The following is an 18,097-nucleotide window of genomic DNA, read 5'->3' on the forward strand; positions in this document are numbered from 1 at the left end:
TTGCATCACTTTATATTTTATACTGATGTACATGATACAATCATGATCCTTTGTGAACACTATCAGATTCATAAAAAAGTGACTAAGGGAAAATTGATTTGGGTGGACTGTTCAGTACGTCCGAATATCATTTTGGAATGGACTTTATAAGAAGCATGCAGTAAACTTTTTCGAGGCTCGGCAGGGCTCGGTTGTTTTTAATTTGAATTTGTTCAAAAGACTGATTTTAATTCGTCCACCCTCATGCACTTTCAAGATATAAAAGAATTTTCAAAGATTTCTTTTGCAAATTTTGCCATTTTCCAGGGGGGTATTCACACATCTCCAAGAATTTTTTTTTGGCCTTGAAAAGGTTCGTCTACGCCCTCTGTATGAAAATTTAATGGAACAACCCATTGTTCTAGCCCAAGCTGAATACAAGGCTCATCAACTTGTTCGTTTATACAAAATAAAATTTGTACTTTGGCATGAAAATTAGGAAAAATGTTATAAATGGATATTTTAAATGGTACTATTCGAATACTAATTTTTGCTGATATTGAATGTTTGATTTAGGATAGAATATGCATAGTTCGCCCCCTCTTTCTTAAAGGGGGGGGGGGGTTGGTGACACCTTCCGAAAAAATAAAGAAGGAGGGTTCAGAAATTTTCATGAAAAAGGGCGGGGGTGGTTCAAAAAGGGGGGGGGGCTTACATACATATTGCAGATTATTTTCAAGCACTGTTGTGAAATTTGGTCTTCATGAAAGGAAGTTTTCTGTTAGAGTAGTCCGAGTAAAAAAAAAAATATTTGTTAGCTATTTTTGTCCAAATTAAAATCCTTGGGGGATAGATATTTTTAAAAGTTGAGGGATGCCAGAAGAAGGGGCGGGGGCCAGACCCCTTTCTGCACAATGATATGGAGCTAGATTCTACCGGCTTGTGTCAAATCAAATATGTTTTTCAAAAACTAATAAACAAGGGTATGCGGAGAAGATAAGGTTGATAATATTTTCTCAATAAATAACTTTGTTCCGTATAAATTGAATGTCAACTCAAAACTATAATTATTTACATATAAAAAAATCGCGAAATTTGACATTGGCCTTGGCTTTACTTCATGAACCTAATAATTAAAAGAACCTCAACTACCTGGGTCAAAAGGGCAAATGAAAAGTGACTGAAGTAAAGTTTACCATGGTCGACTGTGACAAATACCCGAGGTCACTATTGCAATGCGCTGATATAAGGGGCCCATATAAAGATTTGTAAACTAACACACACTTGACCTCACCCGAACCTGCTAAATTCGAACCCAAATCGACTCGTACAATCTTAGCGCCAGAGATTGCGTCAATTACATCAACATCCGTATGCTTAATATTATGACAAATTGATGTCAACTCATCTAATTTCCCTAACAAAGTCCCCAGGTTCAAGTTGTAGTCATATCAGCGTGTTCCTTCGCAAACTGTATCACACTGTCCATATTATCAGAGATTGCATCAATTACATCAACATCTGTATGCTTAATATTATGACAAATTGATGTCAACTCACCTAGTTTTCCTAACAAAGCAAGTTTCTTTAGTTTAGAAGCACGTTGAAGGTCGGTCAAGTCCTCAAAATGTTCTTCGGGTTCTGTAGCCACCTGGCTGTTAACTTGTTCTATGAGATTCTCATCGGGTTGGGAGTCAGAATCTCCCTCCATATGGTCTATAGTAACAGTATGTCCTACTAAATCCTCGTTCACTGCATCTAAGAGCTGGTTCAAATGCATAACGTTTTGTTGTTGTAGATCCGACTCCGTTTTCATTTTCCTTTTCTCAGATGCGATCAAATTCTTAATTTTTTTCTTGTTCGGAAAAAAACGTCTACGTTCTTCGTTAGGCGGCACTTCATTTGAGAAAAGTACGTTTTTGACGTAATCTACGCCACGTTGTTGTAACTCTTGGTTGCGTATACAACCTTTACGTATTTCACTGCGTAAATATTTCTCGACTTGTTTGTCTAGTGGTTCGACCAGCCAATCAGCTTTTCCAGCTTCGTGAAATTTGTGAGCATCTAAAAAGAATAGAAAGTGATTCTAAAATACACTTTCTAAAATACGATTCCTCTAGCTAAAAAATCTTTGAAATATATATGTGCTAAAATTATTTCGACAATATCCTGGGGAAAGTCCTTCTCGTACTCAGAGCCACTTTCACCCCTTTGATTTCTCCGTGTTTTTTTTCATAGGCGTTTCCCAGTGATTTTCGTGAGCGTACACTTGTACGATATTTTTGAACATCTGTAAGCTCTTTAATGTGATTAAATAGCAAAAATAGGCGAAAAATTTGTTAGTTATGTATAGAAAAAAAAGTAAAAGTAGAAATTTTTACTCCCTGATGGAACGCTAAAAAGTACCAATGATGACGTCATTGGCTTATTTTTTTAAACAATTTCCAACAATATCAAACAGTCGATAACTTTATTAGTGTCAATAAATTCGAACCAATCAGAAATAAATGTCATGTAACAAGCACATAAAAATTTCGAGTAAAAGCGTGATTTGTCTTCAGACTTTAATTTTGCAACTTGGATATTACTACCCCCCCTCTAGCTCGCGCTATCCCACACTTAGGGTTGGCCGTCAAGAAAATTAGGGAATAAATTCCTAATTCAAAGAGAGAAAATAACACCATACCATGTGCTGGGAAGGCTGTGACGTATTCCAAACGTCCTATGACGTCATCACAAACACCAATTTTAATCAAATCTAATTTGTCACGTAATTCCTTGGCGGCCGTTTGTTTTTTCCAGCTCGTCAATTCACCGGTCACTTTATACTCCGGAAAACGCCAGATCTTTTTCACGCTAAATCTAGCCGGGCATGAAACTTTCTTGGTCGGCACCGCACGTTTTTCACGTAATTTCACGGTCGGGTCATTTTCAGCAAGCAACTTTCGCATGACTTTCTTATGCTGATATTTGAGTTTTTGACCTTTCGATTTGTCCACTCCAAGATGGCAATAATAACAACAATTCCCTATGTTGATGTACGGTATGCCATCAGTCGAAATGGGTAATCCAAAATCTGACTTGTGTATGTATACCCAGCTTATACTGTGCTTCGTGTAACGTTCAAGGACATCTTGCAATGTCACTGAAAAGAAATAACCACATTCATGGAATCGGGCTCTTCTAGAAAAAACCGTTAATAGGGGGGGGGGAGATATATTGTCAAGGGGATATAAAAAAAAAAACCTGAAAAAATGCCGATGTCCATGGAGTGAATTTGCAATGTCCAAGGGTAAATTTTAGTGTCCAGGGGGGGGGGGGGTTGATTTGATGCTTGTCCTGGGGTAGAACGCATGTCCAGGGGTAGATGGAATCATTGAAAAAATAATATATCCTCCAGAGGGGGTCGGAACTAAAATCCAAGAAATATATGAGTACTAAAAGGTTTTTTTGACAATTTCTGACATACCCCCACCTAACTTTTGAAAAAGGAATTTTAGTACACATGTACTAAATTTTTTTTGACATTTTTGCATAGTGACCACCTAAATTAGGCTTATTTTGGAATCCGGTTCAGAGAATGGCGGTCTTTGGACTTTCAACAAAATGCCAACTCTGGTTATTTAAGCTGTCAATGAACCTGATCTATCTATCTGTATTCTAGATAAAGACTCAGAAACAGTTAAGATACTTTTGCTCTGCTCTACTTTAGTTATTGCAAAGATTGATTGGTTATTTTCACCTCTAATTTACAGCTTGCTATTTCTTTTCTATCCAGTTATCCATGGTTCTTTACAAAAACAAAGCATTCAACTACGAAAAAAAATTTTCTCCATAGTATATAAAAGCAGAACATTAAATACACCCCTGATTCACAGCCCCGGTTGAACTATTTTCCTCAGTGGGGATAAAAATTCCTATTGAAATGCTAATGGGATAGAAATTCTATTGTTCGAAGGTTAAAAACCCCAGTGGGGGTGGTTTTGGAGTGCAATTTTTTAACATGGAATTTCGAGTGGGGATGAGATCAAAGTCAATTTCCCAGTGGGGCTGAAATTCAAGGGTATTTTCCCACCGGGGAAGAAATTTTTGTTTAATTTGTGACACAGGGTGTTTCAATATCTTATATCGGTTATATAGAAAGTTTTTATTTTTTTCATTTTGCCTAAAATGCTTGGTCAATAGTTAAATTTAAGGTCTTTTTTGTAATACCACCACGTCACTAAAAGTCATGATGTCTGAAATTTTAGTACCGACCCCCCCCCTGTATCCTCCACCCCCATGAACGATTTTTTTCTGGGAGAGCCCAATTTCGCAACTAAACATTTTTAACTGCAACTTGACAATTATCCTCTCCAGTAACGCTCAAAACTTTCATGAAAGTCTATGCTTCAGGTATGTATTACATTTCAAATGTAGTCTAGATTTGCATCCTAACCTGAGAATACCGTCAATATTAATAAGAATAATTTAGGATGATTTTCCCTTAATTTTTTTGGTTTCTTGCCAAAATAAACCCTGAAATTCATCAAATTTGCTCAAAATAAGGCAAAATAGAACAGATTTACGCTGTCATTCGCCAATATTAGTTCCACCAAAATTGAAATTTTTTAGGATTTTTGCTGCCCGCCAAAATTAGTTCCCGCCAAAATAAGTTCCCTTAAGGTATATTGCCATTAGCCATGTGACCTAGTTAACAAGGCTAGATTTTCCCAAAAAAAGTTAAAGTGTCCATAATGAAATGGAACAAACACCATGTTTTAAAAAAAACAAACGTGTAAAACAGCCAGAACATCAAAGGACAGAAGAGCTGTATAATTACTTGCCACTGAAGACATTAAAAAGAGTTACAAAAAAAACTTTTAAAAAGCGATCATACCATCGTATTTGAATCCTTTAGTTGTGCTAGCGATGACATAATGCTTCCCTGTCATTATACATTCGGTATCTAAAGCTTGCTTGTATTCATTGTAGGTAGTAAAGCGTGACAGTTCTGAAATATAAAAATTCAAAAATATTGTGAGCCATATTATTTAATAGTCACCTAACACTTTGAACCATTTTATAAACAAAGTCGACTCTCGCTAATTCGAGCTCGAACGGGAAATCTTAATTACTCGAATTATAAAGAGATCAAATTATAGAAAGTATTTTAAGAGGGTTTCTCCTTGACGGGGTTTGGAAACAAGTTCGAATAATAGAAAGATTTTAACAGCAGAAGTTTGAATAAGCGAGGGTCTACTGACAATTTATTCCTAAAAGATTTTACAATAAGTTTGGTCATCAACATAGTGGGGGCATAGTGGAACCCCCCCCCCCAATTTCTTTTTTGGAGGTTTTCAAAAAAGATTTAGGCAGGTTTGGGTTGGAGAGTTTATTGACTACACTAGTTTTCTCATTTTTGTCTCAAAAACTTTCTTTCCCCAACCTAGATAGAGGGTATTCTTACGATTTGGCCAATTTTCACCCTGATATTCTTATAGAAGATATTCTTATAAAAAAAAGCGCGTAGTTCCTTAGTTCCTTACTTACCGTCAAAATTGTCAAAGCCTTTTTTCAGGATGGGGTTGGAAATTTAGGTGGGGTGGGGATAAAAATTCTATTGAAATCAACCCTTAACAGGCCGACTTTTGTAATTGGAATGGTGATAAATTTACAAGGAAGATTTCTATCTCTACCTGGAAGCTCTTCCTCCATGGTGATTTCAACTCGGCTACCATTTTCACCAGTTGTTGTGTCTATAGCTGTAGAGATAAAAGAAAATTAATATATTTTAACTTGCATGGGCACGGTGCAATCATTGACCTTTATAAACCTATGGCTTGGCCGGAATTGAGTAAATGCTTCCAGGGTTTATTTAAAGCTCAGTGGATGCAATCAAGTTACTGGTACGCATGTACACAAATGAACTTTGTCAAAACAAGCTAGATGCTGAATGGACCTACCTGATGATGAAAATTAGATAGCAATAAGGAGAAAAATGAAAACAATCAGTCAGAAAATATAGCGTTTAGCGAAATTGCATTTTAACGCATTAAATTTTATCATTGATTGTTGATTGGGGGAGAGGGATGGGGGAGTAAAGAAAAAAATAGAAAGTTCCGGTTGGAAAAATCAGTTTTATTGACAATTGAATCATGCTTGATGGTGGGCATTATTATCAAATAATGTTTTTGTGTGAAAAAAAAACAACAAAGAAATATGAGGAAATAGTCCAATGAAAATCTGCAAAAACGACGATTTCCGGCATATTTCTGGCATTTTCGGCCGGAAAAAAAATTTGCTCACAAAATCCGAATAGGCCATCAGTCAAAAACACCTTCAAATTAGCCTATCATAGGCTGATTAGCCTATCATAGGCTATTTAGACTATTTTATATAGGCTATTTAGCCAAAAATCGATAAAAACCTCGATTTCTGACGAAATATAAATAGTCGCGTCTTCTTTAAGGAATACATGGTTTCTCATTGTCAGAGAAATGTTCATGACAAATTTTGACTTTGGGTCAATTTTGGTTTAGGAAATATTCCAGTTTTTGGTACTGCACATGCGTGCGCATGCGCAGGGTAAGAAAATCGGGATTTTTGAAAAAAAAATTTTTTTAAACAAACATGTGTTTTTGGGCACTTCATTATCAGAAAATTAGCCAATAATCGGTTAGTTAGCTGATGGATAATAAATTTATTCGTATATCTGTTTCCAAAATTGAATGTTATATCAGTTTAAGTGAAAAAGATTCATTTGGCTTTGGACAATGAAGTAATGGTAAAAAATAGACGCGACTATTTATATTTCGTCAGAAATCGAGGTTTTTATAGATTTTCGGCTAAATAGCCTATATAAAATAGTATAAATAGCCTATGATAGGCTAATCAGCCTATGATAGGCTAATTTGAAGGTGTTCTTGACTGGCCATGTTTTGGGCATTGCTAATACGCATCTTTGTGCAAAAAATGAGAAAAAACTAATGATGAAATCTCGAGAAAATGCCAAAAAACCGGTTATTCCGGTATATTTCCGACATTTTCGGCAGCAAAATCTTTTTTTCGAAAATCGAGCTCCTTCAATTTTCGGGAATCACCATTTTGCGTCACTGTGCAAAAAATCAGAAAAAACTAAGGATGAAAATTTGAGAAAATGTCAAAAAAACCGGTTTTTCCGGCATATTTCCAGCATTTTCGGCCAGAAAAAACTTTTTCTCAAAAATCGGATTCAGCCATGTTTTGGGCATTGTTTAAACGCATCTTTGAGCAAAAAATCAGAAAAAACTAATGATAAAATCTCGAGAAAATGCCAAAAAACATTATCCATTAGATTTTGACAAATTACCCCCCTGGATATCAATTAAAATGGGCTAATATTTTTACTTATCAAGTATATCCAGTCCTTTTGATGTGTATATACTCCGAATGTCCAATATCCTTAACACCCCCATACAAATCTTCTTCTGGAAAAACCTACTCTTGTCCCCCCCCTTTTGTAATTTTGAACCCAGGACAAATTCTCATTCCTAATTCTGCTGTATACACTTACATTATTTTAGAAAAAGTTGACATACCAACCCATATTTTTTACAGTGCATAACCAGCTAGGTATAAATACAAAAGTCCACCCGAAATATCATTTTTCTAATTTACAAACTTACTTATTTGACTGAAATTGACCTTACCTTACTTAACTTTAACTTTACATTTAACTTGTTATGCGCCAGGAAAAAATTTGACAATAATCATACCTTCCAAAGAATCATAGACCTCTTTTTCATATTCTGTTTTCGGTACCACCGGTTTTTTGTCCAATATTGATAATTCTACTGGTGTCTCTGTCTGTGATATGGGTTTTTGATTAGCTTGCGATGCTGCTGGCACTAGACTGGGTTTCTTTGCTAGGATATCTAGCCCTGATGGTTGTAACATTGTAGAAGAAATCACTGAAAAAGAGACAGTTTAAGAGTCAATTAAAGTCTTCTGTTGTATTGATTCATCAAGTCAAATCTTATGATAGATAGCATAGAATTAATAGATCTGCGCAATTTTTTTTATATTTTGCTCCTAATAAGCAAGAGTAAATTGACAAAAAGATTTGCCCATCTTCAATTTCCTGCAGTTGCTACAGTTCATACTTTACAATATATTTCTGGCCTTTGGCACTTATTTGAAGAATTACTGTATTTAATAAATATGGCACAGTTCTCACCCCCCCCCCCCGTTTAATAGGAGAGATGCCAATTTTTTTTTGAAAGGGGTGGTGGGAGGTTACCAAGATTTGCCTAAAAAACTTGAGGGGATGAGAATGTAGCGGGGCATCAAATAAGAAAGAGGGTTTAGGAAAATTATGGACAATTTATCATTTACAATGGTCAGTCTGTTTCAAAGTAAAAATATGTTTCACCAAATCATGTTAATAAATTATAAAAGGAGTTATTGGAAAAAGTCAAATCCAATATGCAAAAATATTAGCCACAGGAGAAAAGATATTGGAAGAGGCTTTGCACTCTAATTTTTTTTCATATTGGATGAGACTGTGTCCACATAAATGGTTTATTATCTGTTCATTCAGGTTCATTGCTAAAATGTTTTCCATCATAATTTCAACATACAAGCTCATAAATGTTTTTTGGTTGTTTTTTTCAAATGTTCACTTTTATTTTGTGACATAACATCAAACAGTTGGCAAACGATATCATATACTCCAGGATGCAAGTGAAATTTTTCTATCTGCAGACCTTGACGGGGGTTCGGTTATTATCAGCCAGGGTTAGGGTTGGAGCTCAAGGGTCACAATAATAAGGTCCAAAGCCTTCTTAGGGGCATTACCCTGAGATTTATTAACTTAGGATCCCCATACCTGCCACCTTGAGATCTCATTTTGCGTGAGAATTTCCAAGTTTAATAAATCTAAAATGTTAGCCTGTTTTTTCCGATTTTCCAAAATCAGAAATCGTTGAAACTTTTTTCCAAAAATCAGGGAACTTCTTTTCAAAAACCGGGGTGCCGGGGAACCCTCTGGCAGTCTGGGTCTGTACACTATGCGCTATGGAACTGCCTGGATTCCAAAACCACCTCATGCCTTCTTGCTTTGAATAACAGTCCAAAAGTTTATAAGGATTTACATAGTGTCCTTCAGTTAGTCACACTAGGAAATCAAGCTTTCAGAAAAAACAACATCAGTCATCTACAGGATGTATTTGCAACAACAAGGATGAGAGTTACCTGACAGTTCCATCAATATGCTAGAATGAACCATATTCATGTGGCTTTTTCAGCCTTGCACTCCATCACCGAGCCTATTTGAAATATTTTACTAACTAGCCCAGAGAAAAATTTTAAACCTTTATTACTTGAATGCATGCCTTTTTAATACTCAAATATAAAAAAACTAAAAATTTTTAACTTGGTCATCAGTCAAAAAAGTCATTAAAATTGATTAGCCTCTGCGGACACCATCGGGGAAAGGGGTTAGTGTCCGCTAATTAGAAGTGCCCACCTTTTAGAAACTTTTGATCTCGGAGCTCCAATTTTGAAAAGAGGAATAGTACTTCCATCTCTGATACCCCTCTTCTTTCCTCAACTTGCTCTGTTGCTCCCTCTGTTTCTTCCGTTTTTACAGCCTCTACCGTCTCTGTCAGTTATTATTATCAAGTTTCAAATCGGAAGACACTTTATAAGTATTTGGGATATATTTTTAGATGGTCATCTCACATTATTTCAATGTTTGGAAATACGTTTCGTGATTTTCTCGCTACAGCAGAACTAATCGGATTTAATACAAAAGACTTGTTTAACAAAATTAGTAGTAAACATCTTTAGTAAACAAAAAGAGAATTTCCAATGCACAATTTCACAAACCGTCTTTTTGCAAAGTTGAAATTACTCATGCATGAAAACATTTTTTTGTACGTATATGATCACCTAAAGTACTAGTAGAATACATTGTTGTTTATTTAACCCACTGCGGATGGTGGATAGTACAATAACAAAAAAATGGAAAAAAGAAAAGACAAAAGTTTCAATACAATTCTAGAAGTATATGCTGGCGAAAGTAAATGTCGTAAATTTCGCGATTCTTCGCCCTCGTGAAACTTTGCACGCCTCAAGTACTGTACTGAATTTCAATCCTTCATTTTCAAAAATGTTATAAAACTGAAAGTCAGTGAAAGATAATAATGAAGCACATTTCTAGAGCGTGGGAAATTTATATCACGTAATAAACATTGGAATGTCTTCTTTTTCTTTTGAATGTTGCAAAAAAGGAGAAAAAAATGTTGCTCAGTGGCGGCCTATTTGATCTTTATAAATGACACTGCATTATCTTCTTTCTTTCTTTCTTTCTCAAAACTGGGGGAGGGGGTGAGCGTAATGAAGTACTCTTAGGTTCCAAATAAACGGCCCCCCCCCCGCTTGTTAATCTCTAAGAATATTTTCAGCTGTCAAAGAGAAGGCCCCTTATTTTGCTCTCAATAGCCTGATTTTAGCCTATTTTTACCTTATTTTTGGGTTTCAGAAGTACAATTTCCAACCCCCCCGGCAATTAGGTCCCCCCCGTTTATTAAAATCTAGAAAATTTTCCAACCCCCCCCGTTTATTCGAACCCCCCCGTTTATCCTAAGAGTACGCTACAAAGTGAATTTTCATAAATAATGACCTTGACATTTGTCAAATTCAAATAAAAAATTATAATTAAACATCATCTGTTCTCATTATAGTCATTTCTCCCCAACATTTTGCTAAATAGAGAAACCTTCGATTTGTAACATCTCAATCTCCAAGAGGAGAGGAGTTTGAGCTAATAAAAGTAATTTTCCACTAAAAAAAGGCAAATTACGGAGACATGTATAAAAAGGAAAAAATTCTTTCTTTAAAACTTTATTTATAAGTAGATAAGTATTGGACTCGCGGTGATGGCGATCTTGATATGTTATTAAAGTCAGCGATTATTTATTATGAAACTCATATTTTAAGAAATCTTTGGGCCTTTTTATTGATTATCTTTCCAAGATTCGAACTCTCATTTTTGGACCTACCATGGAGAGGTCCTTTAAATTAACTGATGCTCGCTCGTTCGTTCGTCCATTCGTCCGTTCGTTCGTTCGTCTGTTACCAGCTTTTCTCTGGATTGGCTCATTAGTTTTTTCTGATTCTCAACTTCAATTGAGGTTTAGAAACATTAGTCAAAGTGACGAAGAAAGCGAGTTTATCTCGGAGTTGATAAACAGAGGTTCAGAGACGTTCCTTAAAGTGACGAAAAAAGTGAGTTGATAAACTGAGGTTAAGAGACGTTCGTTAAAGTTACGAAGAAAGCAAGTGGATAAACTTAGGTTTAAAGACGTTATTTAAAGTTACGAAGAAAACGAGTGGATAAACTGAGGTTTAGAGACGTTCCTTAAAGTGACGAAAAAAGTGAGTGGATAAACTGATAGAAACGTTCATTAAAGTTACGAAGAAAACGAGTGGATAAACCGAGGTTTAGAGACGTTCGTTAAAGTCACGAAGAAAAACGAGTGGATAAACTGAGGTTTAGAGATCTTAAGTTACAATGAAGTGAATACAGTCGCTCTCATGTTGTCTTTTGACCAGCCACCAGAACCGTTGGAAAACCAAAGGATCCGGCGAGACTCGAACTCACAACCATGCCATTCGCGGGCATTTGCTCTACTATTAAGATGTTAAGTTAAATTTACGAAGAAAGCGAGTGGATAAACTGAAGTTTAGAAACGTTCATTAAAGTTACGAAAAAAGCGAGTGGATAAACTGAGGTTTAGAGATGTTAAAAGTTAAATTTACGAAAAAAGCCAGTTGATAAACTGCATCAATTGTTTTACTTCTGCAACTTATAAGCTTGTGAAAATTGGCAATTTACAATAAAAGCGCACCATGATGGTGATATTCTTAGCATATTCTTGATAATAAGAAAAAGCATGTATTTGTTTCAAAGTTATCTGCAAAACTTTAAAGTCATCAATCATCTATATTGAACTGATGCGTTGATATGCTATGATGATATTTCTATTATCAGTACAAGTTTTAGTTTTACTGAAGTTAAAAAAATCATATGCAGTCATGAGAAAAGGAGACAATGATATTTATAATATACGTAAAGTAAAAGCAACAAACTAAAAAGTATTTTTAATTCCTAGGATACGCTGTGTAAAACTTTAAAGTTATAATTTTCGTGTTGAACAAATATATTCTAAATGCTGTATTGATGATATCTACAAACACTTAACGAACGCTTTTTAATGATCTGATTTCCTACGTATTCGGAAGGCGTTCTATAGGAACACTTTATGAACACCTTTAAAAATCCCCTATCTAGAAGCATTTGGAAAACGTTCTATATGAACACTTTAGGAACGCTTTTAAAGTTCTCCTATCTGAAGCATTCTGAGAGCGTTCTATATGAACACTTTAGGAACGCTTTTAAAAACCCTTCTTTCTAAAGCATTCCAAAAGCGTTCATTTCGAACACTTTAGGAACGCTTTTGAAGATATTCTTTTTAAAGCATTCTGAGAGCGTTCTTTACGAACACTTTAGGCACGCTTTTATCTGATCAACTTGTAAAGCGTTCCTTTAAGTGTTCGCAAAGAACGCTTTAGAAACGCATTTCGACAAAATTGCATCCGAATGTCCAAATAGAACGCTTTTCCTGATAGTAGTGAGACGCCCCCTTCTCACAGTTATTTAACAAAAATTTCAAAAGTCAAATGCAAGCCTCTTATTTTGCCCTAATCAGCCTGTTTTAGCCTAGTTTTGTCCCGTTGGCGTTAAGTTTCCACCACCCACTAATTTATTTAACACCTGAATGTACTGTTGACTAAGAAACCTTTCCGTGTAATAATTAAAAAACTCTATTGTCTCTATCGTCTCTATTGTCTCTATCGTCTCTATCGTCTCTATCGTCTATCTCCAATTCATCTGTTAACTTTCTACGAATCTCTTCTCGCTCAGTATATAAACCTCCGCAAGAGTTGGTAATTTGAAAAAGTCTGTTTGTAATAAGTTTGTACATCAATATTCGATCGCTAAGATATCTGTAAAAATTGCTTCCTTTCTCGGATCTTTCTTGAACAACTGAAGAAATAAGAGATAGATACGTTTTAAGACAAAACTCTCAGGAATACAGAATATTTTAAGCTCTAACATATTTGGGGTAAACTCGGGTTTCGTGGTCAACCATTTTTTTTGTTTAATGGTCCGATGGGAGTTATCTATTCAACCCATAAATAATATTAATAACAATCAAATCACCAGATTAAAACTTTTGGTACAAAAATCACGGGCACACCCCAAAAATATTGGTCAATTTGTTTTCCCCGATATGTACTAATTATTGCATGACATCAAATGCAATAAAAAAGTCTTTCCAATTTTATCCATTTTTTGTTTAGTTTCTATCCCCCGCTCTCTCCCCTCACCATCGCTTCCGGTTTCACATTCTTTTGTCTTTTCGAATGTTGAACATTCGAATAAACTTTTCGAACAAAAAACATTCGAAATGGGTTTTGAAAAAAGAACTCGCTCAGGGACAAATTATCAAAACATAACAAGAAGATGGCCATTTATTTTCGGTAATTTCTAGAGATGTTTTTTTAAACTCTTACACTGATGTGGTTTTAATGTTCGAGAAAATCATCGGGTGTTGTTTAGGCGTACAATATAGTAGTGCATCTTGGTTGCACTTTTGATTTATTTGGAATGAATGAATTCTCGGTGAAAGTAAGAAAACATCACATAATCGAAACGTAAGTCATTGAATTTTTCAACCACTACAAATTCCTGATAAACAGTAAGTCCTAGAAAATGAATCAAAACATAAAACTTTACGCTTTTACAAGTGTGCTTCAAATTGATCTCAAATTCGATTATCAATTCCATATCGAAATTCGATTAAAATAATGGAGAAATTCGAGTATTTAAGCGAAATTCGAGTATTTAAGCGAAATTCGAGTATTCAAGCGAAATTCGAGTATTTAAGCGAAATATTTTTCTCAAATACTCGAATTAAATTCGCTTAAATAATCGAATTATTTCGCTTAAATAATCGAATTTTATGCAGAAAATAAGCGAATATTTCGATTAAATTCGATTAAATAATCGGTTTTATTTTTGAGAAGATCCCTATAAATCTAAAATGTTAGCCTGTTTTTTCCGATTTTCCAAAATCAGAAATCGTTGAAACTTTTTTCCAAAAATCAGGGAACTTCTTTTCAAAAACCGGGGTGCCGGGGAACCCTCTGGCAGTCTGGGTCTGTACACTATGCGCTATGGAACTGCCTGGATTCCAAAACCACCTCATGCCTTCTTGCTTTGAATAACAGTCCAAAAGTTTATAAGGATTTACATAGTGTCCTTCAGTTAGTCACACTAGGAAATCAAGCTTTCAGAAAAAACAACATCAGTCATCTACAGGATGTATTTGCAACAACAAGGATGAGAGTTACCTGACAGTTCCATCAATATGCTAGAATGAACCATATTCATGTGGCTTTTTCAGCCTTGCACTCCATCACCGAGCCTATTTGAAATATTTTACTAACTAGCCCAGAGAAAAATTTTAAACCTTTATTACTTGAATGCATGCCTTTTTAATACTCAAATATAAAAAAACTAAAAATTTTTAACTTGGTCATCAGTCAAAAAAGTCATTAAAATTGATTAGCCTCTGCGATGGAATGCAAGGCTGAAAGCCACATGAATATGGTTCATCCTACAAAAGGAAGTTCATTCTATGGTGGCCTCTTGAAGTGAAGGTGGTTGAACAAAATGTTTTTGGCATATTGATGGAACTGCCTGAATCAAGTTCGCAAGACAATTAATTAAAACTTGAAAGTTTGAAACAAAATAAAACGTGCAGCAGCCAAAATCAACCAACCAAAATTTGTCATTCAATTCCTGAGACAGCGCTTCGATTTTTAGGCCTTGTTTATACGCTAAAGTAAAAACAATTCCGCACATGTAAATGGGTCAGTGTTTGAGCTCCGGCAAAATTTCCGGGAAATAGCCTATCCGGCAGTGCGCGGATCTAGGTGGGTTCCGTCTCCCCCGTAAATCTTTTTCTTGGGAAGTTGATCCTCAAATTAGTTCTCAAGGTTGGCTTGGCTCAAATGTTTTCATCTAAAGTATGGCTATCATAGTTTTTGAGAATGTTAGTTTCATTAAAAAGCACTGGGTTATTTTTGCATGAATCCTTTTAGAAGTTTTGCGGCGCATTTTTTTGCTTGAGAGTCAGGTAAACGATATAGCACTTTCGCAGCATTAATCTTTGATATGCATTTGGTGGGACGCTAGTGTGACTAACTGTCCTTCAGGAGGGTCTCTTCCCCCCCATGCCCCCGGGGGGGGGGTACTAGGTTTGCGAGGTGACGGGTATGTCAGAGCCGAAAATCGAAAATCGACCCTTTGAGAGACAAAATTTTGATGATTTTGGGACCCTTTGAGAGACTTTTCCTAAATTTTAGTCCATTTTTTCCAAATTTTGGTTCGATTTTCACCAAATTTTGGTCAAAAATTTTTGATTTTCGTGATTTTGGGACCCTTTCAGAGATTAACTTTTGAATTTGTACCCCCTTTGAGAGACTTTTGAGGAATGAGAAAAGGTACCCTTATGGCTCACACATACCCGGCACCCATTTAGCCTAAGTTCCCCCCGCCCCCGGGCCCATGCCCATGCCTAAAATGAAAATTTTCCACCCCCCCTCATTTTTCCCCACCCTGCCTCCGCTCAAGCGTAAAAAGCTGTAATTTGATGAATTTAACGCTTATTGTTTTCCCTAAAGGTAGTTCTAATTCAAGAATAAACCAGACCCGATCAATCGAACTAATCGAACTCCATCGAACAATTAAAGTTCGATTAAAAAAATTAATCGAACTCTAACATTTTTTAAAAGATTGTGAGTGTTCGATTAAGTTCAATCAATGGGTTTGGTTTGATCAGTTCGATAAACCAATTTTGTTCGACAAGTTTGTGCTGCCCTGTCACCGTATATTAGCTTCTTTTCAAAGCCAAATTCGGAATGTAAATCGGGAAATTACTTCCGATAACGGATTACACACTTTTCCTGTATCCTTTTAGCGCCAGAGGCAGATTGGTTTGTTGGGGCGTAGCATTCCGCCACTCTGCCGCATGCGGAATCGCAACAGAGGGGCTACGGACTTTATTCCGGATAGACAAATATTCGGGTACAATAAACGTCAAGCGGTAAAGTCCGGGAACTGTCGAAATGGCAATCGCATGCCAGGACAAAGTTTTTGCAAGCGAGGGAAGATATGAGGATTTAATATCATCGAACTAATCGATCTTTTTACTGACCGAACTAATCGAACTGCTATTGCTTCAAAAATTGTGAGTGTTCGATTAGGTTCGATTAATTTTTTTAATCGAACTTTAATAGTTCGATCGAGTTCGATTAGTTCGATTGTTTGATTGGTTCGACAAGTTCGATTGATTCAGTGGGTCTGGAATACAGTAAATGGATCATCTCATCATCTCATAAAACCAGATGTTTTTCAATTTTGAATTGATTTTGGTGAGTCCCCCCCCCCCCCATGCCTAGAATGAAAATTTTCCTTCCCCCCCCCTCGTTTTTCCCCACCCTGGCCTGGCTTCAAAAAAAATTCTTTCCCCCTAGAGTCCTCTGCCCAGTTGGCGCCCGGTCTAGTTGGTGACCAAACGTCTTTGAACCCAGAAAAGTCATATAAAAACAAACCTCTGGAGAATTTCTTTTGGTAGTAATTTGCCTTGACCTATTTCCCGTACTGTGTAAAAAAAATTCTAGAAAAAAACGAGTAGAATCCGAAATATCCAACTTTGCACGGAAGCACACGAAAAAGCCGGATTTTTCGAAAAAATAAAAAATGGCTACCTGTGGATAAAAAATCTTTGTAAGAAAAAACGCTTCAACTGCCTCTCCAAAAAAAACTTGTCTAAAACTATGAGTATGTTAGAGAGCATTTCTGTAAAAATCAGCTCGATAGGGTTTCCTTCGTCTGAAATATTGATAAAAAAGTTGATGCAATCAGTTTCGAAATTAGACGTCCAGTTTGCGACCGACAAAATCGAAAGTAAGAAAAAGAAGACTCTACATTGCGAAAAAAACATTCCAGATGCTGAGAAAAAAAAGAAGACTTTACATTGCAATCACAACATTTAAGGGGCGTGCCCGCGGTCTTTAACTTGACAACTCCAGTGCGAAGTTTCTAGCTCCGGATTGAAATAACAAAGGAACCGGTATATCGAATCTCCGGGTAGACATAAAAAATTCCCGCGTTTTTATCAAATGAAGACTCTCCATAGACCGCCACTTGCAAAACAAAACAAAAACAAACTTTAGAAAAAAATGGCGACTTGAAGAAAATTTCTAAAAAAACATGCCGAAGGGAAATGTAGTAAGTGAGCTATTTTAAAACAAAAGAACGAGTGCAAAGAAATTCAATACGGGAAAGCTTATGAGTTTTTTTATCATCCTGATCAATTCATATGACCTAACCTGCAAGTAGAGCACTGATTTTCCCTTTTTAGTGATCGGTCGCAGACTGGTACGTCGGTCGGGAACTGAGCACTAGTTAGCGACTCCAGAAGTCATGCAACTTTCGTTGACTTCAAGCCAAATAGACAGGCAGCTGAGGTCACAAAAAAATTGGACGGGTGCGAACAATCCCAAACCACTTTTAATTGAAAATATACAACCTAAATATCTAGAAACGATCAACCGGAGTTGTTGAAATTACTTACTGGACGTGTCCGGTAATATTTTAGTACCTGATGACGTCATGCGTGCCCATAGGCTAACTGAAAAAAATTTTGAGAACCAACATAGACATATTATATACTGATCGAAGCGTTTTTTAACGTAGATTAAGAAAATGGTCAGTAACCATATCTGAAAATTTTGCTATGAAAAGTTAGAGCGCTTTTCCTTTATGTCCGTAACGTCAATTTTACCTGTCCGAGACGAAAAATAAATCAAAAATTCAAACTTATCAAAATTGAAATCTAAGACCGCCATTGGAAGGCTCTCAAAAATCGACGTAGAAGACTTTTAAGTGGATATATATGATTTCTCAGCCTAACTCGAGAAAATCGATCCTAAAGAAAGTGTAAATATGACGTCATCAAAA

General features: G+C 36.0%; 1 protein-coding gene across 1 annotated transcript; it reads right to left on the reverse strand.

The window, feature by feature from the left end:
• Positions 1–969: 969 nt before the first annotated feature.
• On the reverse strand, positions 970–7,946 carry LOC136817402 (calcium-responsive transcription factor-like). Its single transcript, XM_067073745.1, has 5 exons — positions 7,716–7,946; positions 5,658–5,723; positions 4,859–4,972; positions 2,666–3,124; positions 970–2,043 (listed from the first exon to the last, which is right to left on the reverse strand). Exons 1-5 carry the CDS (start codon positions 7,894–7,896, stop codon positions 1,415–1,417), a joined length of 1,449 nt encoding a protein of 482 aa, XP_066929846.1. The 5' UTR covers positions 7,897–7,946; the 3' UTR covers positions 970–1,414.
• Between the last annotated feature and the right edge of the window lie 10,151 nt (positions 7,947–18,097).

Source organism: Clytia hemisphaerica, unplaced genomic scaffold (genome assembly GCF_902728285.1).
Source record: "Clytia hemisphaerica strain Z4C2 unplaced genomic scaffold, Clytia hemisphaerica genome assembly, whole genome shotgun sequence".
In the NCBI taxonomy this organism is placed as follows: Eukaryota; Metazoa; Cnidaria; class Hydrozoa; order Leptothecata; family Clytiidae; genus Clytia; species Clytia hemisphaerica.